At 46.5% G+C, this 27,034-nt stretch overlaps 1 protein-coding gene across 1 annotated transcript in view; it reads right to left on the bottom strand.

Moving 5' to 3' along the window:
• Positions 1-27,034, bottom strand: part of RAB38 (RAB38, member RAS oncogene family) — a 107,891-nt gene that overhangs the window by 31,141 nt on the left and 49,716 nt on the right. Inside the window, exon 2 of the mRNA XM_075334713.1 lies at positions 15,195-15,475. Coding sequence (XP_075190828.1) covers positions 15,195-15,475 — 281 coding nt within the window. The remainder of the gene's footprint in view (positions 1-15,194; positions 15,476-27,034) is intronic.

The raw sequence follows: 27,034 nt of genomic DNA on the forward strand, positions 1-27,034 counted from the left end.
GGGAGCGGCTGTAAATATTGGAAAAATAATGGGGGAGCGGCTGTAAATATTGGAAAAATAATGGGGGAGCGGCTGTAAATATTGGAAAAATAATGGGGGAGCGGCTGTAAACAACAGAAAAATTAAATAATGAAAAAAAAAATCGAAACACCAAAATTCCTTTTTTTTGGTAAAAAAAAATGGAAAATTGTCATGTGAGGAAGGGGTTAAAGTTTTTTTTTTGCTTGTTTTTCTTTTACATTTTATGAAATTTGTCTATTATTAGTGTCGTAATCTAATTTCATGAGTGCGCAGTGTATATCGGAGCTCTCCAGTGTATGGTTAGTGTCTTATATACCCATGGAGAATCGGCAGATGCTCAATAGAGTTGAGCGGATATTGAAAAATCCGGGTCCGGCGGCTACCCGGCGGGTTGAGGAAGAAGTCCGGATCCAAACCGGAGTTCGGCCCCATATATGTCAATGGGGAGTGGAATCCGGAGATGAGAGAGAGAACGAGAGAGAGAGAACCAGAGAGAGAGAACGAGAGAGAGAGAGAACGAGAGAGAGAGAGAGAACGAGAGAGAGAGAGAACGAGAGAGAGAGAACGAGAGAGAGAGAACGAGAGAGAGAGAGAACGAGAGAGAGAGAGAGAACGAGAGAGAGAGAACGAGAGAGAGAACGAGAGAGAGAGAACAAGAGAGAGAGAGAACGAGAGAGAGAGAGAACGAGAGAGACAGAGAACGAGAGAGAGAGAACGAGAGAGAGAACGAGAGAGAGAGAACGAGAGAGAGAGAGAGAACGAGAGAGAGAGAGAACGAGAGAGAGAGAGAATGAGAGAGAGAGAGAGAGGACTGGAAGAGTGAATTAGAGAACTCCCAGAAACTCGGCATCTACCGGTCACTGCAGAGGGACTACACTCGGGCCCCATATCTGGAAAGGTTACGCCACCCCAAAGACAGGCAGACCCTGAGCCTGTACAGACTGAGTGCCCACAGCCTAGAGGTGGAAACAGGGCGGCACCGACAGACATACAAGCCGCGGGAGAACAGACTGTGCCAGCACTGCCAGCAGGGGGCTCTGGAGGACGAGACGCATTTCCTACTGCACTGTGACAAATACTCAGCAGTGAGGGCCTCCCACTTCCAGAAATTTACCACCCATACCCCGGGCTTTCCATCCATGGACGAGGAGAGGAAACTCCGCTTCCTACTGGGGGAAGAGGAATCAATGGTGGAGATCGCCGCCCAATATGTCACCACATGTCATAAGCTGAGGGGAACCTAAGACCCCTAAATGGACTTTCAGAGCCCAAATTGTGCCCCCAACTCCCCATAACCCTGATCCCCTCCCACCACACTTACTGTATTTCTCCTGCTTTGGCAACACTAATTGTATTTTGGTCCTGCCAATAAAGCAGATTTGAATTGAATTGAGAAGAGAGAGAGAGAACGAGAGAGAATGAGAACGAGAGAGAATGAGAACGAGAGAGAGAGAACAAGAGAGAGAGAACAAGAGAGAGAGAGAACGAGAGAGAGAGAGAACGAGAGAGAAAGAGAACAAGAGAGAGAGAACAAGAGAGAGAGAGAACGAGAGAGAGAGAGAACGAGAGAGAGAGAACGAGAGAGAGAGAGAGAAGGAGAGAGAACGAGAGAGAGAGAACGAGAGAGAGAGAACGAGAGAGAGAGAACGAGAGAGAGAGAGAACGAGAGAGAGAACGAGAGAGAGAGAGAACGAGAGAGAGAGAACGAGAGAGAGAGAACGAGAGAGAGAGAGAACAAGAGAGAGAACGAGAGAGAGAGAACGAGAGAGAGAACGAGAGAGAGAGAGAGAACAAGAGAGAGAGAACGAGAGAGAGAGAACAAGAGAGAGAGAACGAGAGAGAGAGAACGAGAGAGAGAGAACGAGAGAGAACGAGAGAGAGAGAGAATGAGAGAGAGAACGAGAGAGAGAGAACAAGAGAGAGAGAACGAGAGAGAGAGAACGAGAGAGAACAAGAGAGAGAGAGAACGAGAGAGAGAGAGAACGAGAGAGAAAAAGAGAACGAGAGAGAGAGAACAAGAGAGAGAGAACAAGAGAGAGAGAGAACGAGAGAGAGAACGAGAGAGAGAGAACGAGAGAGAGAGAACGAGAGAGAGAGAACGAGAGAGAGAGAACGAGAGAGAACGAGAGAGAGAGAACGAGAGAGAGAGAGAGAACGAGAGAGAGAGAGAACGAGAGAGAGAGAACAAGAGAGAGAGAACAAGAGATAGAGAGAGAACGAGAGAGAGAGAACGAGAGAGAGAATGAGAGAGAGAGAGAACGAGAAAGAGAGAGGGAGAGAGAAAGAGAGAACGAGAGAGAGAGAGAACGAGAGAGAGAACGAGAGAGAGAGAACGAGAGAGAGAGAGAACGAGAGAGAGAACGAGAGAGAGAGAACGAGAGAGAGAGAGAACGAGAGAGAGAACGAGAGAGAGAGAATGAGAGAGAGAACGAGAGAGAGAGAACGAGAGAGAGAACGAGAGAGAGAACGAGAGAGAGAACGAGAGAGAGAGAACGAGAGAGAGAACGAGAGAGAGAATGAGAGAGAGAGAGAACGAGAAAGAGAGAGAGAACGAGAGAGAGAGAGAACAAGAGAGAGAGAACAAGAGATAGAGAGAGAACGAGAGAGAGAGAACGAGAGAGAACGAGAGAGAGAGAACGAGAGAGAGAGAGAGAACGAGAGAGAGAGAGAACGAGAGAGAGAGAACAAGAGAGAGAGAACAAGAGATAGAGAGAGAACGAGAGAGAGAGAACGAGAGAGAGAATGAGAGAGAGAGAGAACGAGAAAGAGAGAGGGAGAGAGAAAGAGAGAACGAGAGAGAGAGAGAACGAGAGAGAGAACGAGAGAGAGAGAACGAGAGAGAGAGCGAGAGAGAGAGAACGAGAGAGAGAGAGAACGAGAGAGAGAACGAGAGAGAGAGAACGAGAGAGAGAGAGAACGAGAGAGAGAACGAGAGAGAGAGAATGAGAGAGAGAACGAGAGAGAGAGAACGAGAGAGAGAACGAGAGAGAGAACGAGAGAGAGAACGAGAGAGAGAGAACGAGAGAGAGAACGAGAGAGAGAATGAGAGAGAGAGAGAACGAGAAAGAGAGAGAGAACGAGAGAGAGAGAGAACGAGAGAGAGAGAACAAGAGAGAGAGAACAAGAGATAGAGAGAGAACGAGAGAACGAGAGAGAGAGAAGAGAGAGAGAGAAAGAGAGAGAGAGCGAGAGAGAGAGAACGAGAGAGAGAGAACGAGAGAGAGAGAACAAGAGAGAGAGAACGAGAGAGAGAGAACGAGAGAGAGAATGAGAGAGAGAGAGAACGAGAAAGAGAGAGGGAGAGAGAGAGAGAGAACGAGAGAGAGAGAGAACGAGAGAGAGAACGAGAGAGAGAGAACGAGAGAGAGAGAGAACGAGAGAGAGAGAGAACGAGAGAGAGAACGAGAGAGAGAGAACGAGAGAGAGAGAGAAGGAGAGAGAACGAGAGAGAACGAGAGAGAGAGAACAAGAGAGAGAGAACGAGAGAGAGAGAACGAGAGAGAGAGAACGAGAGAGAGAACGAGAGAGAGAGAGAACGAGAGAGAGAGAACGAGAGAGAGAGAACGAGAGAGAGAGAGCGAGAGAGAGAGAACGAGAGAGAGAGAACGAGAGAGAGAACGAGAGAGCGAGAGAACGAGAGAGAGAACGAGAGAGAGAAAAAAAAAATATATACAAAACGGATCTGGATCGTGCACCCGGAATTCCGGGTCGGACTCGGATCTGCCGCTCAAACCGTGCGGATCCGGATTTTTCAGATCTGGGTCCGCTCAACACTTTAGAAGATCCGCCTGACAAGGAGACGTCTGTGCTAATTTTTTGTGTTTCTGTTTCCAATGTTTTATAAGCAGAACCTTTGCCCCGCACCACTCCGCCCCTCCTCCCGGATTCTGAGCGGAGCCGGTAATTGACTCATCCAGTTACTGGCGCTGAACGAATTGATACCGAAAAATATGTTTGGAACTTTGTTATTATTAGATTAATTCAACCATGGAAACTAAAATAGTAAATTGGGCGGAAAAATTTGGGACAAAGCAATTTTGTATGCAGAGGAAGGGTTCGAGCTAAGAGTGTGAAGACTCAAGTGTGAAGAAAGGTTCTGCTCATTACAAGCAGCATGAGGGATGAGAACTTCAGCAATTCAGGCCAGACCCAGATTTGACTTTTTTGGTATTTACTAGCAAAATACCTAGGGATTTGCTTGCGGAAAATATGTTAAATTGTTAGTTATGATTCCTAACGTTAAAGTTTCTGCAGTGGTTATAAGCAACCAATCTTACTGTGAGGTAATACCCATAAACAAGGCTCCAGTTACTTATGCAGGGGCTATAGGCAACCAGAACAATCTTACTGTGAGGTAATTCTCATACATGGGGCTCCACTTACTTCTACAGTGGCTATGTAACGGGGGCAGGGGGCGCCTCAGGGGGTGTAGTCGGGTCCCCTCGCCTTGTGGGCCGCAGGCTGAACCCCGGCCCGGCCGTTACTTGCAAAACAGGTGTGTTGTTGGGGCAGAGTGTGGATGCATGGGGCCCATTCATGACAGCGTTCTTTCTGTGCTCTCCAGCTCCTTCTTCACTTTCAGGAAAGAGACAATTGCAGGCAGCAGATAAACCAAACACCGTTTTATTAAACAAAGCTTCCATCTTTTTGTTTGCAGCAGGTTTACTTTAGTACGTTACAAGTTACAGGTCCTTTTCTACAAAAACGGTTTCCTTTTTCTCTACGGGCACTTTCCTTTGCCTGCAGGGGACATACGTTAACCCCCTAGTAGCTGCGCTCTAACCCGGATTTACTGTAGGGCAGATCCAGCACACACTACCGGCTCTGGATAAGTTCTCACCTCTCCACTTCTTTGTCAGGGCACTAACCTTCGCCTGCAGGGGCCACTTGTTATCCCCCTGATAGCTGCACTCCACTCTAGTACACACCACCGGCTCCGGACTAGTCCCAACTCTTCCACCGTTTCTCATGGGTTTCCTCTGCTTTCTAGCCAAGAGTACTCACTCAGGCTGACTGCCTCATCTCACTCCCACACTCTGCCCCGTCACCTCAGACCGAGCTTGCTCGCCTCTCACATCTCACTGCACACTGGACTCTGCATTCAGAACCCTTCCTTCCCCACCTAGGCTGCCCTGCCCCTTCCTTCCCTGCCACTGTTACCAGGGGAACCACTGCTCTACACTGGCACCTAGTGGGGAAACAGTTTATGACAGGTAACATTTTACCATCAACATTTACAATTTGCCACCATACTACTGTGGCGTCTTCAGGGGGGGAAAAACCGTTCCTTCACTACCAGGGGTCCGACTACCCCTTACATTCCTCCCCTCTTTAACCTCAGCCTCCTGGCGAGGTTCGTACCTGCAAAACAACACATGTAGGAAAACACAATACTTAAAACACACAGACTGGCACACAAGTTTGGTGCCCGGAGTCCCTCCAGGGAAGCTCCCGGTCTTAGTCGCACATCTGCCCGGAGGCCCTCCTCAGGCGCTCCCGGTCTTAGCTGACCTTCTGCCCGGAGGCTATTTCCAAGCGCTCATGGTCTTTGGGTGGGCAGAAAACAACAGGACAACAAGATTCCTTCTTTACAGTCACGGAAGGAGTCCACGCACAGTTCTGCATTAAGCTCCTCCCGGGTTCAGTACTTTTAACGTTGCTTGAGCTGTAACATTCGCTGGCTCCTAACAGCACCGGCTCCCAACAACAAACAGACGTCTCTTCCGGATGACCACCTCTTCACGCTGGGTGGTATGCACGCAGCCATTCGGCCCGCTGGGCCCTCACATGGTCGGAGAGGGACTGTCCAGGTAAGCGGGGTAGCCTACGAAACGGCTCATAATCCGGTGGCTCCGGTACTTCCTTCTCCGGTTCAGGCCCTTCAGCCTCCTGCGGGGGTGAGGGGGTAGCTAGACGGGACCGCAGTGGGCTGCCGACAACAACTACCGGGTGCGACACCATACTCTGATGTATCACCAGTAATGCCGATGCTTCTCTTGGCTTGTCTCCAGCCATAGGTTCGGCGGCCGCTTTTGGCGCGACCGTTGGGGTACTCTTCAGCCCACAGGCTTCAGCGAGCGCTTGCTTATGCTGAGCGCGCCACGCTCTGTTCTCCATTCTGCTTGGTCCAGGTATTGGAGTTTGCTTCTTCTTCCACTGCCGGGGTTGCAATCGCGCCGGGGAAGGTGGAGGCGGTTCTTCTTTTCCCGCTTCTGCCCATACTCCGCCCCCGGCCTCACCCACCAGGTCGGCACAGCGTTTGCGACGCCTCTTCTTTCTTGCGGCGCCGCCCACGTCTCTAGACCTCTGCAGTATCTCGGGGCAAGCACCTCCCCTCTTTGGGCGGTGCACTCCGGGCTTCTTCCTTACAGGCCAGCCCAGCGCTTTTCGTTTGGCGCCCACTTTTCGCGCCTTCACTAAATCCATGAGGACGGCCGCCATCTTGCCTCCATCTTGTGGCCTGTTCAGTACATCAGGCACCACTTGGTCTCTGCTCGGGGTTTCTCTTCTGCGGGCTTGATCCTGCCGACTACGCCAAAATGTAACGGGGGCAGGGGGCGCCTCAGGGGGTGTAGTCGGGTCCCCTCGCCTTGTGGGCCGCAGGCTGAACCCCGGCCCGGCCGTTACTTGCAAAACAGGTGTGTTGTTGGGGCAGAGTGTGGATGCATGGGGCCCATTCATGACAGCGTTCTTTCTGTGCTCTCCAGCTCCTTCTTCACTTTCAGGAAAGAGACAATTGCAGACAGCAGATAAACCAAACACCGATTTATTAAACAAAGCTTCCATCTTTTTGTTTGCAGCAGGTTTACTTTAGTACGTTACAAGTTACAGGTCCTTTTCTACAAAAACGGTTTCCTTTTTCTCTACGGGCACTTTCCTTTGCCTGCAGGGGACATACGTTAACCCCCTAGTAGCTGCGCTCTAACCCGGATTTACTGTAGGGCAGATCCAGCACACACTACCGGCTCTGGATAAGTTCTCACCTCTCCACTTCTTTGTCAGGGCACTAACCTTCGCCTGCTGGGGCCACTTGTTATCCCCCTGATAGCTGCACTCCACTCTAGTACACACCACCGGCTCCGGACTAGTCCCAACTCTTCCACCGTTTCTCATGGGTTTCCTCTGCTTTCTAGCCAAGAGTACTCACTCAGGCTGACTGCCTCATCTCACTCCCACACTCTGCCCCGTCACCTCAGACCGAGCTTGCTCGCCTCTCACATCTCACTGCACACTAGACTCTGCATTCAGAACCCTTCCTTCCCCACCTAGGCTGCCCTGCCCCTTCCTTCCCTGCCACTGTTACCAGGGGAACCACTGCTCTACACTGGCACCTAGTGGGGAAACAGTTTATGACAGGTAACATTTTACCATCAACATTTACAATTTGCCACTATACTACTGTAGCGTCTTCAGGGGGGAAAAACCGCTCCTTCACTACCAGGGGTCCGACTACCCCTTACAGCTATAGGCAACCAGATCAATCTTACAGTGAGGCAATCTTCATAAATGAGGCCCCAGTTACTTCTGCAGTGGCTATAGGCAACCAAAACGATTTTACTGTGAGGAAATTCTCATAAACGAGGTCCCAGTTACTTCTGCAATGGCTATAGCAATCAGAGCAGTCTAACTGTGAGGTAATTCTCATAAATGAGGCCCCAGTTATTTCTGCAGTGGCTATAGGCAACCAAATCGATCTTACTGTGAGGTAATTCTCATAAATGAGGCCCCAGTTAAAGGGAACCTGTCAGCAGAAAATTTGCAATAAACCTAAAAGATTCCCCTTCTGCAGCTCCTGGGCTGCATTCTAGAAAGGTTCCTGTTGCTATTGAGCCCCCTTTGAGACCTAAACAAATACTTTATAAAGTCTTACCTTTTTGTATACAAATGTTTTTTTATGGTCACGGGGGAGGGCTGTCTTGCGTCCGTTATTCGCCTCCTGCCGCTTTACGCCATCCCCCATTGCTCATTTCCATACATGAGGACGCCGCCCAGTGGTCCCGAGGTCTCGCGCATGCCCAGTGGCATTGAGCACTTTGTAAAGTGTGACCGCTGGTGAGGTGATTGCGCAGGCGCGAGATTATGGGCGGTGCTGTGATTGTCATCAGCAGCGTCATCCAAGTACCCACCCATAATCTCGTATACAGCGGTGCAGGGAATACAGCGGAGAGCGGTATACAGAGGAGCATGGAATACAGCGGAGCGCGGTATACAGCAGTGCACAGCTGTCCTCGGTGACACTTTAGACATATTAGGATCACTTTGCGCCCACCAACAAAATGGCTCCGCACTGTGTGATCCTAAACTTCATCTTCCCTTATCCTTTTGGAAACCCCCAGATTGGGAGGGGGAGCTGTGACATCACATACAGATTCTGCCCACTTTACTGCAGCTGTAATATGAGATATTTCTACAGTAGGATTTCAGCAGCTGCTCCCCCTAGTGTTTAAAAGTGGAAAATATCAAACTTTTAAAAAAATGTTTTATATTTTTCTCAATTAAAAACAAATAATAATATTAAAACAAAACATTAATACTCTACATTTTTTCAGTTATTGAATTTTTTCTTTACGACACCTTCCCTTTAAGCCTAAATTTGGGGGCCAAATCTCGTGAAGGGAGAGATTTCAAGTTTTAATGTTCGCAGTATTTTTAGTTAGGTGTTAAAGACGGGCCGTGCAAAATTTCACTCAAACAGGGTGAAAGCTGTGGTTTTGTATTCACCAGGCTCCACACAGATTTTCTGCTTTATTGTATATATATAGATTTCGCTTTTTTTGGGGGAGTACTCTCCTTGTATTGTTCTTGTCTTATATTGAGTCATCATCCAGAGTAGAGGAAGAAAATATAAGTGAACTTCTGTTTTAATTATTTTTGCATAACTAATTGTCAAAAATATTGTATTTAAGTAGATGAGACTGGAAAAAAAAAGTCTTCACAGAGGGTCTTGCCCATCAAATAAAGGCAAACAAAGCCTGGTCACTGCCAGATCTGCTCTACTAAAAGAAATGATCAACTTACAGAAAACAGCAGGTTTTTGTTAAAGGGAATCTGTCAGTAGGATCAGCCTGCTCAGGCCTGTGATCAGTGGCTGTAATAGCTCTGGGCACGCCTTCATGACTGAAAGCCGGCAGCTCCTGGGAGAAGTAAAAATCATGTTCTCCTTGGTGCGGCACTTTCAGTACAGCGGCCAGGCATCTTAATAACATTATTATTATTATTCACAGGCAATTTGACTGTCTTAGGCTATGTGCGCACTTACCGGATTTTGCCGCGGTTTTTCCGCGGATTTGCTGCATGTTTCGCTGCAGAAAATGTTCATAACATCTCTGCAGTGAATCACCAGCAAATCCTATGGAGAAAAAAAATCCTGTGCGCACTGGGCGGAATTTGACAGCTGCATGTTTTGCTGCGGGAATCCCGCAGCAAAAACAAGTGCATGTCACTTCTTTTCCGCACATCGCTGCGGGATTTCACTCCATTGACTCAATGTTAATCATGAAATCCCGCAGGGAATAACGCAGGCAGCAAATTCTGTGCGGTTCACTGCGTTTTCCTGCATTATTCCCTGCGGTATTTCGCGGTTTACCTCCGGTAATGTGCATCACTTGTCTGCGGTTTTGCAGGGAAGTGATGTCATTACAGGAAGAGGAAGCCGTGCAGAGTAAACACACACACATCACACACACACACACATCACAGACACAGACACATCACAGACATAGAACACATAGACACAGACACATAGAACACACATAGAAAGAAAACGGAAATATAGAAAACAAAGAACGTGGGCTCCGCTGCATATTTACCGTCCAGCCGAGGTAAGCACACAGCGGCGGCCCGGTATCCTCAGGCTGGGGAGGGAGAGGGGCAGGGGTAATGTCCCCCGCCTCACTCCCCCTCCCGCAGCCGAGAATATCAGCCGCAGCTGCCCCGGGACTGTCGCATGCAATATGCGGCACTACCGGAGTGTCCTCGGCTCTTCTTGCCACCGTGTAGCAGTGGTGACAAGGTAATACAAGGGGTTAATGATGGTGGGGGACCACCGCCATTAACCCCAGGCTTGATCATGGCAGCGTCTATGTGACAGCTGACATGATCAACCCGTAAGTAAAGTGAAAAAAACACAGACACCGAAAAATCCTTTATTTTAAATAAAACCAACAAGCCTCGTTCACCATTTTATTAACCCCTCCCAAACAAAATTCCGGCATAATCCACAGCTCCTGCTCCGGCGTCCTGCGCTGCTGACATCCAGCCGTGACTGTCACAGACACAGCGCTGAATGAAAGCAGCAGACAGCAGAGGTAATTACCGGTCATTTCCCACGGCCGGTAATGTGAACTCACTGCCGACCGTGGGAAATGCAGCGATCTGTCCTCTATCTATCCCTCTACCTATCTATCTATCCCTCTATCTATCTATCCCTCTATCTATCCCTCTATCTATCTGTCTGTCTATCTATCTATCCCTCTATCTATCCGTCTATCTATCCCTCTATCTATACCTCTATCTATCTATCTATCTATCCCTCTATCTATCTATCTATCTATCTATCTATCTATCTGTCTGTCTTTCTATCTATCCCTCTATCTATTCTTCTGTCTATCTACTATCAGAATTAAATGTATTTTTTTTTTTTCTTCAATGTGCTTTATTGCATTGAATGCAATAAAGCACATCCCAACCCGCACGCGGCAAAACCACGGCAATACCGCGAACAATACCGCGGTAAAACCGCAGCAAACCGCGGCAAACCGCATGAGGTTTTCGGGTGCGGTTTCCCGCGGTTTTTTACCGCGGGTGCGGTAATCTTTGAGAGCATGCGGAATTTACGCAAGGAAATTTCATTTCCCAGTGCGCACAGAGCCTAAAGCTGCATTGCTGATATTGTGGCGCTCCTGAGGCTTTCGTCGCCACAGAGCTACTGCACCTCAGCCAGAGGTGTGATATTCCATCCTGAGTAAGAAGAGGTTCAGCTACCGGTTCACAGACAAAACCTGCAGACACCAATTGTTAGGTCACACACTGGTTCAGGGTTTAAGGCAGGTACTCCATTAATGCTGGGAGTAGCGACCAGTATACCTGGTTATGGGACCTTAAGTCCCATTCACTGGCCTGGAGGGGTGGAGCCTGGCAGGGGGGAGTGTAGGAGGAGTCAGTGGATCAGTTAGGAAAACTGGTTAGTTCAAGTTTCAACTAGGCAGTCTGTCAGAGAAGTGACGGTTGACAGGAGTCTGAGGGAGGAGGTCTGTGACAGAAAGTCTGAGAGAAAGGAGTGAGGAGACTGGGCTTTGGTTTTTTGTGGTGAAGATCCTGGGGCCCTGCTAGGTCCAGGTGACACAGAAGAGGAGGAAAGGGGTTCCAGAGGGCCACGGATGTGCGGGAGGCCTCCGTGGACTCGTTCCACCAAGAACACCGGGGTTGAGGAACCTGGTCGCAACAACGGGGACGGTCCCCAGGCTAAAGGAGGAAAACATTTCCCTTTAGTAATCCAAAGGCTCGGGAGATTGCTTCAGGCACCCAAGGCCACAACCTTGCCCCCATCACCTGCAAGGGGGAGCAATAAAAGGACAGAGGTCAGCCACCCTTTGGACAGGCTCGGTGGCGGAGGCGCAGGACAGTCTAGTGAAGGTTGGCAGTAGTGAGACAGCCAGGGAAGGCACATTGAGGGGTTCACCGGTACTGACCTTTGACCTGCTCGGGATCGGCGAAGGCCCAGAACAGTAAATCCCGGCATACCACGGGTAACCTGTCAGCGCAACCGTGAACAGTGAGTCAAACATCTTAACTGCAAGCCCTGTGTCGTCTGCTTTGTCCTGAACCCCATCAACATCCACCATAGACTTTAGAAACAGTTGCCCCTGGGAACCCGCTCTACCTGTGGGGAGCAAGAAACACCTCAGCTGCCATAACATCAGCCCCGGAGGTCCCGTCCAGCAGCCGCGGCTCAAAAGCCGCAATCCACAGGTGGTGACACGAATATTATACAAACTTTATTACCATCTTCCCCAATACCGCCACATTAATTGACTCCGCCAGGGTCTCGGAGTCAGGCCCCTCCACCGCTGACTACCCCGGACTAGTCCCGCCCGACACCGAGTCACCTAAGGCCCAGGGGCGGGTGAGTCAATATCCGAGCATAATCATTTGGAGTACAGATGATGGCAGTGATGGCTCAACACCTGTCTCCCCCTCAGCTCAGTGTGATCCGGTTCTCTTGAATGTTAGAATGAGAACAAACAATGAGGAGAAGATGGGAAACAAAATTTCCCCATCTTCTTCATTCTGTGAGTCCACAGAAATGCAACTGTACTTCGAAGTGATCCTAGTACAGTCCGATGATTTTGACATAGCCATAGACTTGTACGAGTGTGTGTCCTCCGAGATACACTGCCACTCACAGCATGCTGTGCTTTTTTTTCTCATGCCAAAAAACGCTGATGGTCAGTTAGTGAGACAGGTGCTGAGTGTCATGATGTGACTGCAGGATAGCAAGGGACAAGGGCCTACTATACTGTCCATCATGCTAGGGGACCCTAGACTAACCCTGTCACCAGAGTTACTCCTAATGGTGGAGATGCCTGAATCTGGTGCCTAGCTATTCTCCTGACCAGAGCTAATCTGTTCTCCCCGCTCTGCCCCCCAGAGAAGGAAGGGGCAGAAGTGTGATGAAAACCCAGATGTGGATAGATAGGGAAAAAACAGAAACTTAAGCGGGCTTTACACGCTACAACAAATCTAACGATGTGTCGGCGGGGTCACGTCGTAAGTGACGCACATCCGGCATAGTTAGTGGTGTTGTAGCGTGTGACAGCTACGTGCGATTGCGATTGAACGTAAAACCGTTCATCGTATACATGTCGTTCATTTCCTTAAAATTGCACGTCGGGTTGTTCAATGTTCCCGGGGCAGCACACATCGCAGTGTGTGACACCCCGGGAACGAGGAACACAGCTTACCTGCGTCCCGCGGCTCCCACTGGCAATGCGGAAGGAAGGAGGTGGGCGGGATGTTTATGTCCCACTCATCTCCACTCCTCCGCTTCTATTGGCCGGCTGCCGTGTGACGTCGCTGTGATGCGGAACGTCCCTCCCACTCCAGGAAGTGGATGTTCGCCGTCCACAGCGAGGTCGTATGGTAGGTAAGTACGTGTGACGGGAAATAATCGTTTGTGCGACACGGTCAACAAATTGAACGTGCCGCACATACGATGGGGTGGGTACGATCGCATACGATATCGTATGTGATATCGTAAGGTGTAAAGCAGGCTTTAGACACACTACAAACTCACAGAATGAAACAATAAGAAACTAAGGAGGAAAGCAAGAGAAGTAAGGCAGCAACAAAAGGATAACAAAGATTAACACCACAACTGTTCAAAGCAATAAAGCACAACAGCCACCAGTAAGTCTGGATGAAACTGCCTCTCCAGACCAGTATAGAGACGCTATAGCTGTCACTAATGGAAGTGTCCAGACCAGCATACATAGCAGGGGAGTGAATGTTACTGGCTCTCCCATACCGTGTGACTAAGGAGATTAATAAGCAGACCAGCAAAGAGTAACATTCGCTAGGCTGCCTATGAACTACAAGTCTGTGAGTCGACACCTGATTCTCTCTGAGCTGATCATCAGACATCAGAGAACTTAGCAGGTAGAGTGTAGGCATCTGTAGTCTCCACAGATCCTGATGCCGCCATGACAGTCGGCGATGCTTGCAATAATTTCCTTGTGACACTGAGCTGACCCATCACTGCCATCATCTGTCCTCCACAATCTAATATTAATTCAGCTGAAAGAAGAGAAAAACAATGGAAAACAAATCTGGAAGCAGATAATATGCAATTTTTTACAGGCATGAAAAGGATGTGACCTTTGTTACACAGGCTGGGGAAGGCTTGACGGCTGGATGGAGAGGTGGATGGATAAATCAGGATAGCCGGGTGGAACTAGTGCTGGCTGTTCTGAGCACTGGATGAGAGGTGGCCACAAAGAAAGGGGAGCACAGTGATGACAGTGGGTAAGGACCTTCCAAAAAGAAGACCACACTGAGGGTCTTTAGAGGGTTATTAAGGGTTTTTAATTTTAGTACAATCCCTTAAACCTTTTCTGCATGCCGTAACTCAGGGTTCCCCAACTCCAGTCCTCAAGGCCCACCAACAGTGCATGTTTTCAGGATTTCCTTAGCATTGCACTGCTGTTGGAACCAGCACCTGGGCAGGTAATTACATTAACACCTGTACAATACTAAGGAAATCCCAAAAACCTGCACTGTTGGTGGGCCTTGAGGACTGGAGTTGGGGACCTCTGCCGTAACTGACCAAGTGTGGTGGAACAGCTATGAATGGTTATATCCTATGTATATTGGGGTCTTCTTTAGGAGGACCACCCTACTGGTAGACCATTCCAAAGAAGAGCAGCTATGGAAAGGTGGTAAATTCTGTAAATTCTGCTTCAGGCATGACACGATACAAAGACATAGGTGATAGGAGCAGCCATTGCCTACTGTAACTTTATAAAGCACCTGTCACGGTTCTGATTTGCGGAGCCTCTTGTGCTCTGTGTTGTTCTGTTATGCTCTCTTACAGAGCCGGTATTTGCCTGTTCCGTCGCGCAGAGCGTTTCGCAAATTTAGATGCTCTGCTGTTTGTCTTGAGCTCCTGTGGATGGGTTGTTTCTCAGCACTAGATCCTACACTGGTGCTGGGAGGGGCTTATTCAGATGCTCCTCCTTCCAGGTGATTGCTCTGCTTCATTAGTGAGCATGCTCACCCGGAACATCGCCAGTCGTATTTCCTGGTTCTGCAGTGAGTACCCTTGGCTCCCGTTTCCGTACAGTTATCTGATCTTGGCTTGTCGACCTTGGACTGTTATTGACTCTGCTCTGCTCATCCTCCTGTCATTACCTCCTGGCTCCTGACCTCGGACCTTCTCCTGACCACGTCTCCTGCTCTCCATTCTCCTCTGGAATCCTGACCCTCGGCCTGTATCTTGACCTCGTCTCTGCCTGCTCCCTGTGTCCTGTCATGTCCTCCTGGTTTCTGATCCCGGCTTGTCTGACTACCTCTCTATTCACACTGCACGCAAGTATTATCTAGCGCCACCTAGTGACTAGCATCACACTAACGCCACATAGTGTCGAGCATCACAGCAGTGTTTCGAAGGCACGTACCTTTGCTGAAGTTTCGAACCAGCCGACAAAGCCGTGCTCCTTGCAGAACTGGTCCATTTTGCTGCAGTTGTTTTTAAAGCTGTCCTTGCCCTGGTCACATTTGTTGGCTAACAGAACCGCAGCGACTGGCAAGCCATTAGTGAGAGTCAATTTTGAGTCCAAATCCTCTTTCCACTTCGTTACAGCCTCAAAGGTGGCCGGCCTGGTAACATCAAAGACGATGAACGCCGCGACAGCCTCTCTGTAGTAGACCCGGGTCATGTTCCCAAATCGCTCTTGGCCTGAGGATGAAAGATAAAGTTAAATGTGGAAGTGGAATAATATCTTACTGACATCCTCTGTGCTGCTGTTAACACGCTGGTGTATTACCTCCATCAGAACAGATCTCACAGCTGAGGGGTTGTTACAATTGCAGGCAGGCTAGGAGCTAAATATATCAGCAATATCAATCTCTCTTTTCTCCTGGTGCACTGTGGCTGTCACCGATATGATGGTGCTGTGGCTGACACTGATATGATGGTGCTGTGGCTGTCACTGATATGATGGTGCTGTGGCTGTCACTGGTATAATGGTGCTGTGGCTGTCACTGATATAATGGTGCTGTGGCTGTCACTGATATGATGGTGCTGTGGATGTCACTGATATGATGGTGCTGTGGCTGTCACTGATATGATGGTGCTGTGGCTGTCACTGATATGATGGTGCTGTGGCTGTCACTGGTATGATAGTGCTGTGGATGTCACTGATATGATGGTGCTGTGGCTGTCACTGGTATAATGGTGCTGTGGCTGTCACTGATATAATGGTGCTGTGGCTGTCACTGATATGATGGTGCTGTGGCTGACACTGATATGATGGTGCTGTGGCTGTCACTGGTATAATGGTGCTGTGGCTGTCACTGATATAATGGTGCTGTGGCTGTCACTGGTATGATGGTGCTGTGGCTGTCACTGATATGATGGTGCTGTGGCTGTCACTGGTATAATGGTGCTGTGGCTGTCACTGATATAATGGTGCTGTGGCTGTCACTGATATGATGGTGCTGTGGATGTCACTGATATGATGGTGCTGTGGCTGTCACTGATATGATGGTGCTGTGGCTGTCACTGATATGATGGTGCTGTGGCTGTCACTGGTATAATGGTGCTGTGGCTGTCACTGATATAATGGTGCTGTGGCTGTCACTGATATGATGGTGCTGTGGATGTCACTGATATGATGGTGCTGTGGCTGTCACTGATATGATGGTGCTGTGGATGTCACTGATAAGATGGTGCTGTGGCTGTCACTGGTATGATGGTGCTGTGGCTGTCACTGATATGATGGTGCTGTGGCTGTCACTGGTATGATGGTGCACTAAGGCTGTCACTGATATGATGGTGCTGTGGCTGTCACTGGTATGATGGTGCTGTGGCTGTCACTGGTATGATGGTGCTGTGGCTGTCACTGATATGATGGTGCTGTGGCTGTCACTGGTATGATGGTGCACTGTGGATGTCACTGATATGATGGTGCTGTGGCTGTCACTGGTATGATGGTGCTGTGGATGTCACTGGTATGATGGTGCTGTGGATGTCACTGATATGATGGTGCTGTGGCTGTCACTGGTATGATGGTGCTGTGGCTGTCACTGATATGATGGTGCTGTGGCTGTCACTGATATGATGGTGCTGTGGCTGTCACTGATATGATGGTGCTGTGGCTGTCACTGATATGATGGTGCTGTGGCTGTCACTGATATGATGGTGCTGTGGATGTCACTGATATGATGGTGCTGTGGCTGTCACTAGTATGATGGTGCTGTGGCTGTCACTGATATGATGGTGCTGTGGCTGTCACTGATATGATGGTGCTGTGGCTGTCACTGATATGATGGTGCTGTGGCTGTCACTGATATGATGGTGCTGTGGCTGTCACTGGTATGATGGTGCTGTGACTGTCACTGGTATGATGGTGCTGTGGCTGTCACCGATATGATGGTGCTGTGGCTGTCACTAATATGATGGTGCTGTGGCTGTCACTGATATGATGGTGCTGTGGCTGTCACCGATATGATGGTGCTGTGGCTGTCACTGGTATGATGGTGCTGTGGCTGTCACTGATATGATGGTGCTGTGGCTGTCACTGGTATGATGGTGCTGTGGCTGTCACTGATATGATGGTGCTGTGGCTGTCACTGATATGATGGTGCTGTGGCTGTCACTGATATGATGTTGCTGTGGCTGTCACCGATATGATATTGCTGTGGCTGTCACTGATATGATGGTGCTGTGGCTGTCACTGATATGATGGTGCACTAAGGCTGTCACTGATATGATGGTGTTGTGGATGTCACTGGTATGATGGTGCTGTGGCTGTCACTGATATGATGGTGCTGTGGCTGTCACTGATATGATGGTGCTGTGGCTGTCACTGGTATGATGGTGCTGTGGCTGTCACCGATATGATATTGCTGTGGCTGTCACTGATATGATGGTGCTGTGGCTGTCACCGATATGATATTGCTGTGGCTGTCACTGATATGATGGTGCTGTGGCTGTCACTGATATGATGGTGCTGTGGCTGTCACTGATATGATGGTGCACTAAGGCTGTCACTGATATGATGGTGCTGTGGCTGTCACTGATATGATGGTGCACTAAGGCTGTCACTGATATGATGGTGTTGTGGATGTCACTGGTATGATGGTGCTGTGGCTGTCACTGATATGATGGTGCTGTGGATGTCACTGGTATGATGGTGCTGTAGCTGTCACTGATATGATGGTGCTGTGGCTGTCACTGATATGATGGTGCTGTGGCTGTCACTGATATGATGGTGCTGTGGCTGTCACTGATATGATGTTGCTGTGGCTGTCACTTATATGATGGTGCTGTGGCTGTCACTGGTATGATGGTGCTGTGGCTGTCACTGGTATGATGGTGCTGTGGCTGTCACCGATATGATGGTGCTGTGGCTGTCACTGGTATGATGGTGCTGTGGCTGTCACTGATATGATGGTGCACTACGGCTGTCACCGATATGATGGTGCTGTGGCTGTCACTGATATGATGGTGCTGTGGCTGTCACTGATATGATGGTGCACTACGGCTGTCACTGATATGATGGTGCTGTGGCTGTAACTGATATGATGGTGCACTACGGCTGTCACTGATATGATGGTGCTGTGGCTGTCACTGATATGATGGTGCTGTGGCTGTCACTGATATGATGGTGCACTACGGCTGTCACTGATATGATGGTGCTGTGGCTGTCACTGATATGATGGTGCTGTGGCTGTCACTGGTATGATGGTGCTGTGGATGTCACTGGTATGATGGTGCTGTGGCTGTCACTGATATGATGGTGCTGTGGCTGTCACTGATATGATGGTGCTGTGGCTGTCACTAGTATGATGGTGCTGTGGCTGTCACTGATATGATGGTGCTGTGGCTGTCACTGATATGATGGTGCTGTGGCTGTCACTGATATGATGATGCTGTGGCTGTCACTGATATGATGGTGCTGTGGCTGTCACTGGTATGATGATGCTGTGGCTGTCACTGATATGATGGTGCTGTGGCTGACACTGATATGATGGTGCTGTGGCTGTCACTGATATGATGGTGCTGTGGCTGTCACTGATATGATGGTGGTGTGGCTGTCACTGATATGATGGTGCTGTGGCTGTCACTGATATAATGGTGGTGTGGCTGTCACTGATATGATGGTGCTGTGGCTGACACTGATATGATGGTGCTGTGGCTGTCACTGATATGATGGTGCTGTGGCTGTCACTGATATGATGGTGCTGTGGCTGTCACTGATATGATGGTGCTGTGGCTGTCACTGGTATGATGGTGCTGTGGCTGTCACTGATATGATGGTGCTGTGGCTGTCACCAATATGATGGTGCTGTGGCTGTCACTGATATGATGGTGCTGTGGCTGTTTCTGTTATATGAGCACTAGTGCATACATAGTATATTTTGGGTATGGCCTGTAATGAAGTGTGTGGGACTTCATTGCCCCCCGTATGATGTCAGGGCAGCCTCTTGTATTATATTTGACGTATATAAACTGAACTACACTGGATTCCATTGTGGTTCAGAGATATATTACGGGTGGATATCCGAGCGCCTGAGGTGTAACATACAGTGTAACTGAACTGTGTCTCGTGATTACAGCGAGAGCAGTTATCAGATTAGCCATGGAGTCATGTGTCCTCAGCAGAAGCTTTCCCACCCGTCATTTCAGATTTCAGGACGCAAAATGAAAAGAGAACCAAGACAACATCTAACACATATTTGAGATTTATATGTATATATATATATATATATATATATATATATATAATATATATATATATATACACATATATACAAAGTCATATGAAAAAGTTTGGAAGTTTGCGCACCCCTATTAATGGTAACCTTTTTTCTTTAAAACAATTTGGGTTTTTGCAGCAGCTATTTCAGTTTCATATATCTAATAACTGATGGACTAAGTAATATTTCTGGATTGAAATGAGGTTTATTGTACTAACAGAAAATGTGCAATCCACATTTAAACAAAATTTTACCGGTGCAAAAGTATGGGCACCCTTATCAATTTCTTGATATGAACCCTCCTAACTACTTTTTACTGACTTACTGAAGCACTAAATTGGTTTTGTAACCTCATTGAGCTTTGCACTTCATAGGCAGGTGTATCCAATCATGAGAAAAGGTATTTAAGGTGGCCACTTGCAAGTTGTTCACCTATTTGAATCTCCTATGAAGAGTGGCATCATGGGCTCCTCAAAACAACTCTCAAATGATCTGAAAACAAAGATTATTTAACATAGTTGTTCAGGGGAAGGATACAAAAAGTTGTTTCAGAGATTTAAACTGTCAGTTTCCACTGTGAGGAACATAGTAAGGAAATGGAAGAACACAGGTACAGTTCTTGTTAAGCCCAGAAGTGGCAGGCCAAGAAAAATATCAGAAAGGCAGAGAAGAAGAATAATGAGAACAGTCAAGGACAATCCACAGACCACCTCCAAAGACCTGCAGCATCATCTTGCTGCAGATGGTGTCAATGTGCATCGTTCAACAATACAGCGCACGTTGCACAAGGAGAAGCTGTATGGGAGAGTGATGCGAAAGAAGCCGTTTCTGCAAGCACGCCACAAACAGAGTCGCCTGAGGTATGCAAAAGCACATTTGGACAAGCCAGTTACATTTTGGTGAAGGTCCTGTGGACTGATGAAACAAAGATTGAGTTGTTTGGTCATACAAAAAGGCGTTATGCATGGAGGCAAAAAAACACGGCATTCCAAGAAAAGCACTTGCTACCCACAGTAAAATTTGGTGGAGGTTCCATCATGCTTTGGGGCTGTGTGGCCAATGCCGGCACCGGGAATCTTGTTAAAGTTGAGGGTCGCATGGATTCAACTCAGTATCAGCAGATTCTTGACAATAATGTGCAAGAATCAGTGATGAAGTTGAAGTTACGCAGGCGATGGATATTTCAGCAAGACAATGATCCAAAACACCGCTCCAAATCTATTCATGCAGAGGAACAATTACAATGTTCTGGAATGGCCATCCCAGTCCCCAGACCTGAATATCATTGAACATCTGTGGGATAATGTGAAGCGGCTGTCCATGCTCGGCGACCATCAAACTTAACTGAAGTGGAATTGTTTTATAAAAAGGAATGGTCAAATATACCGTCATCCAGGATCCAGGAACTCATTAAAAGCTTCAGGAAGTGACTAGAGGCTGGGATTTCTGCAAAAGGAGGATCTACAAAATATTAATGTAACTTTTATGTTGAGGTGCCCATACTTTTGCACCGGTCAAATTTTGTTTAAATGCGGATTGCACATTTTCTGTTAGTACAATAAACCTCATTTCAATCCAGAAATATTACTCAGTCCATCAGTTATTAGATATATGAAACTGAAATAGCAAAAACCCAAATTGTTATAAAGAAAAAAGGTTAACATTAATAGGGGTGCCCAAACTTTTTCATATGACTGTATATATATACACACACTACAGTTCAAAAGTTTGGGGTCACTTAGATATTTCCTTATTTTTTAAATAAAAGCACATTTTTTTTAATGAAGCTAACATTAAATAAAACAGAAATCCCCTCTATACATTGTTAATGTGGTAAATGACTATTCTGGCTGCAAACATCTGTTTTTTAATGCAATATCTACATAGGTGTATAGAGGACCATTTCCAACAACCACCACTCCAGTGTTCTAATGGTACATTATGTTTGCTAACTGTGCTAGAAGGCTAATGGATGTTTAGAAATCCTTTGAAAACAGCACAGCTGAAAAGTGTTTTGCTGATTAGAGAAGCTATAAAACTGACCTTCCTTCGAGCTAGTTGAGAATCTGGAGCATTACATTTGTTGGTGCCATTAAACTGTCAAAATGGCCAGAAAAAGAGAACGTTCATGTGAAACTCGACAGTCTATTCTTGTTTTTAGAAGTGAAGGATATTACATGTGAGAAATTGCCAAGAAACTGACGATTTCCTACAATGGAGTGTACTACTCCCTTTAGAGGAGAGCACAAACAGGCTCTAACCAGAGTAGAGAGAAGTGGAGGCCGCGCTGCACAACTGAGCAACAAGACAAGTACATTACAGTCTCTAGTGTGAGAAAGCAACGCCTCACAGGTCCTCAACTGGCAGCTTCATTACATAGTACCCGCAAAACGCCAGTGTCAACGTCTACAGTGAAGAGGCGATTCCGGGATGCCGGCCTTCAGGGCAGAGTGGCAAAGAAAAAGCCATATCTGAGACTGGCTAATAAAAGGAAAAGATTAATATGGGCAAAAGAACACAGACATTGGACAGAGGAAGATTGGAAAAAAGTGTTATGGACAGACGAATCGAAGTTTGAGGTGTTTGGATCACACAAAAGAACATTTGTGAGACGCAGAACAACTGAAAAGATGCTGGAAGACTGCCTGACGCCATCTGTCAAGCATGGTGGAGGTAATGTGATGGTCTGGGGTTGTTTTGGTGCTGGTAAAGTGGGAGATTTGTACAATGTAAAAGGGATTTTGAATAAGGATGGCTATCACTCCATTTTGCAACGCCATGCCATACCCTGTGGACAGCGCTTGATTGCAGCCAATTTCATCCTACAACAGGACAATGACCCAAATCAGCACCTCCAAATTATGCATGAACTATTTAGGGAAGAAGCAGCAGCTGGTATTGTATCTGTAATGGAGTGGCAGCCCAGTCACCAGACCTCAACCCTATAGAGCTGTTGTGGGAGCAGCTTGACCATATGGTACCAAAAAGTGCCCATCAAGCCAATCCAACTTGTGGGAGGGGGAAGCAGGGGGCAAAATATCTCCAGATTACCCCCGCAAATTAACAGCTAGAATGCCAAAGGTCATTTGATAAATAAAAGTATGATTTTTCATGAAAAAGACAAAATTGTCTGGGTGACCCCAAACTTTTGAACGGGTGTATATATATATATATATATATATATATATATATATATTAGTGATTTGTCATCCTAAAGGATGGTCTCCTCTTGGCACAAACTTCTGGCAAGGTATTATAGTCCTGTAGCCTAAACCGTAACCTATTAGGAATTCATATCTCACATATATGATTTTCCTACAGCACCCTCGCAGGTGAAATTAAGTATTGCATATGCTGGGTCTTCCAGAGAGAGTGGCAACTGAGATTGCATTTTCTTTTGTGACACATTATATTTTATGATAATAGTAAATTTTGGTCAATATGTGTTGCGTTTATTAACAATTTTCACACTTTGAATGGTTATTCCATAAATCCTCACATAATACCATAGTTAATTAAAAAAACAACCTACCTTGTGCCTGCTTTATATCAGCCCCATCTGTAAGAGGTTCCTTTATTTTGTTAGGATTTTAGCAGTAATTTTTCATCTTTTTGAAGAAATTTACAAAACTTATAATTATTAGGGATCTATTGTTCTAATGACTTTAGAATAGGGGCTCCCAGCTGTCCCTCAAGTTAGAGAACTCTATGCGATCCCTAATCTCAGCGATACTGCTGATGGTGGAGAGGCCTGAGTCTTCTTCCTGGCCATGCTCCTGACTAGTCCTGAGCTTATTCCCCCTCCCCCAGGGAGGGACTGGACAGGAGCGTGTTGAAAACGACATATAAAGGCAGACAAGGGAAAACAAAAACTGTCATACAGCACACACACACAAAAGTAAAGCCAATAAGAGATTTAGGAGGAAAACAAGAGCAGGAAGGAAGCTACAAAACAACAGAGGTAAACTCCCACAACCACACCAAGCAATAGGCACAACTAAAGCACAACTTTCACCAGTGAGTCTGGGGCACCACACCTCACAGACCAACATAGAATAAACTATAGCTGACATGGGTGGTTGGTTTCAACCAGCATAAATAGGAGGGGAGCAGATGTGATAGGCCTCCCCACAACATGTGATTAAAGGAGCAAACAGATCAGCAGAGATTAACTCTTGCTAGCCTGCCTATGAAGCAGCACACAGAAGGTCAACGCCCAAGCCTGCCTGTGGTAATCCCAGACACCAGAGAAACCATCAGGCGGAGTATGAGAATCTATCTGAACAGAGTCCAATGCCCCATGACAGTTGACGAAGTTTGTGCAATACTCCTTGTGACACCTATTCAGTTTTGAAGTGACTCTGGAGGACCTATATATTGGTTTATTTGAAGCCCATTATACTGTATGGAAGGCTGTGTGGGGGCAATTGTAGTATTTGGAGTGATATATACGAGGGGGACAATGATAAAGCATTGGATGGGACAGTTTTGTGCTGAGGGAAAGAGGCTCTTTCTCTCAGCACCCAGCTTTCCCATGCTCTGATATCATGGGAAAGCTGGGTGCCGAGGGAAAAATGTATATCAGAGCATGGGAAAGCTGCATGCTGAGGGAATGATGTATAGCAGAGCATGGGGAAGGTGCGTGCTAAGGACAGGATGGAGATCAGAACATAGGAAAGCTGGGTTGCTGATAGCAGGATTTCAGATCATGGGAAACCTGGGTGCTGAGGCAAAGAGCCAAGTGTCAGCATCACTATCCCGTGCCCCGAGTGTCGGCGTCATTATCCTGTACTCTGAGTGTCGGTGTACGATTGGGGGGGCCAAGGTTCAAACTTTGCACCGGGACCAATCAAACTCTAGTTACACCACTGCCTCTGACCATGACCTTAATAGCAAAAACCTGCTGACAAATTCCTGTTAACTCGCCCAGCCAATGATAATAATTCAAATAATAATTGAGAGAATTCTATGCATTCTGTAAAAGTCTATATAGCAAAGCTTCACAAGTGAATTACAAAAACCTGAAAATGTAACCTTTTTTTCCCCTTAATTGAGAAATCTCAAACAATTTTGTATGGACAGGGAAATAAATACACTAAAACATTCCCTTTAACTCACCCAGTCAATAATAATAATAATGAGAGAATTATGCACATTCTGTCCAAGTCTATAAAGCAAAGCTTACATATGAATTGTCAAAAGCTGTAAGTGTTAGACTTAGTTTTTCCCTTAAACTAGAAAACTCAAACACTTTTTTTATGGACAGTGAAAGAAACACTAAAACATTCCCTTTAACACATCCAGCCAATAATAAGAATAATTCAAATAATAATGAGAGAATTCTGCACATTCCATCCAAGTCTATACAGCAAAGCTTACATGTGAATTGTCGAAAGCTGACAATGTTAGCTTTTCCCCCCCCTTAATTGAGAAATATCAAACAATTTTTTTATGAACAGTGAAATAAATACACTAAAACATTCCCTTTAACTCACCCAGCCAATAATATTAAGAATAATTCAAATAATAATGAGAGAATTCTGCACATTCTGTCCAAGTCTATACAGCAAAGCCTACATGTGAATTGTCAAAAGCTGGCAATGTTAGTCTTTTTTTCCCCCTTAAGTAATTTCAAACTATTTTTTGGACAGGGAAATAAATACACTAAAACATACCCTTCAACTCCCCCAGCCAATAATAACGAGAGAATTCTTTACTATACAGTAAAGCTTACATGTGAATTGTCAAAAGCTGGCAATGTTAGCCTGTTTTCCCCTTAATTGAGAAATATCAATTTTTTTATGAACAGTTAAATACACTAAAACATTCCCTTTAACTCACCCAGCCAATAATAATGAGAGAATTCTGCGCATTCTGTCTAAGTCTATACAGCAAAGCTCACATGTGAATTGCCAAAAGCTGGACATGTTAACCTTTTTTTTCTCCTTAATTGAGAAATCTTAAACAATTTTTTTGACAGTGAAATAAACACTAAAACAATCCCTTTAACACACCCAGCCAATAAGAAGAATAATTCAAATAATAATGAGAGAATTCTGCACATTTCGTCCAAGTCTATACAGCAAAGCTGACAAATGAATTGCCAAAAGCTGGAAATGTTGGCCATTTGTTTCCCTTAAATTAGAAACCTCAAAGACTTTTTTTATGGACAGTGAAATAAAAACACAAAAAAATGTAATAAGTAAAAGAAAAAAAAAAGGATTATTGTAAAATATTATAAAATACTCTCTGAATTGCCCCTTTAGAGTTTTCTAAGCCTTATTTTAATTTTTTGGAGGAAATGCTCTATAGGGAAAAGTTAGTCCTCGACAAGTTCTAGGTCAGATTTCTCCCTGAACCGCGCTATATGGGACAGGGTAAATTATAACCTTTATGAAACAAATGTCACAATTACGTGAATGTTCCTTCGAGCTCAGAAGAAGCGGCGGCCTGTAGGGATAATGTGATCACTCCAATCACTGGGAGTCCCCACTGAGAAATTACCTTCACATGATTTGTGATGATATTATTGACTGCTGGCATTTTAAAGTGACATGCCGACTTTAGACCCAAAACGCGTTTCTGATTTATTGCCGAGTGATCAGATAGGAAAATCCGTAATAAAATAAGATTGGATGCACCGCTGAGCTGGATGGAAATATCCGCCATCTGCGGGCTACACCAGCACGACTGACATTTTTATATTTACATGGCTACCTATGGTATCGGTATAGTTTGCATTTAAAGGGGTCATCCAGGACTATTATGTTGATGACCTATCATCAAGTGATCGATATCAGATTGGTGGGGGTCTGACAGCCAATACTCCCTCTGATTAGTTGTTTGCCGGTCCCATGGTGTCAGATTACCACAGCGCCCTCCTATGCGTAGTGGCCATTTTTGGGTATTGCAGCCCAGATGTAGTAAGAAGATTTTCCCTACTGTAAGTTTGGAACCTCCCAGATAATCTTTGTCTATAATATAATATTTGTATGAAGGCGACCGGACGTGTCATTAATATCGATAGGACTCTCCATTCTGCACAAACCAAACGACTTCTGGGAAAAATCTGAGCAGAAACGTTCAATGAATCGTAGACCGGATCAGCGCTGCGTGTGACAAATGAAAGCCGATCCGGGTGCCAGCCGGTATGTGAGGACAAGGACCCCGGACTGCACCGTCCTGACCAGAGGAGAACTGGGAGAGTTACATCCTGTATTATACTCCAGAGCTGCGCTCACTATTCTGTTGGTGCAGTCACTGTGTACATACATTACATTACTGATCCTGTACTAGATGAAAAAAAGGGGGGGTGTTGTGTAACTATTCATATAACCCTTTTAAAATCTTAAATTTTATTGATACTTATTTAAAATCCACAACCTTTGTGCAAATACAATGTGAAAAAAAGAGGGAAGAAGGTAAGATGCTTACCCTTTACAATGACCCTCCCTCCTGTCCACTACCTACCGCGGGGGTCGGCACCCTGATAGCTACGAAAATGGCGCCCCCACTCTGCGGTGGCTGACCCTGT

Source organism: Anomaloglossus baeobatrachus, chromosome 2 (assembly GCF_048569485.1).
Source record: "Anomaloglossus baeobatrachus isolate aAnoBae1 chromosome 2, aAnoBae1.hap1, whole genome shotgun sequence".
In the NCBI taxonomy this organism is placed as follows: domain Eukaryota; kingdom Metazoa; phylum Chordata; class Amphibia; order Anura; family Aromobatidae; genus Anomaloglossus; species Anomaloglossus baeobatrachus.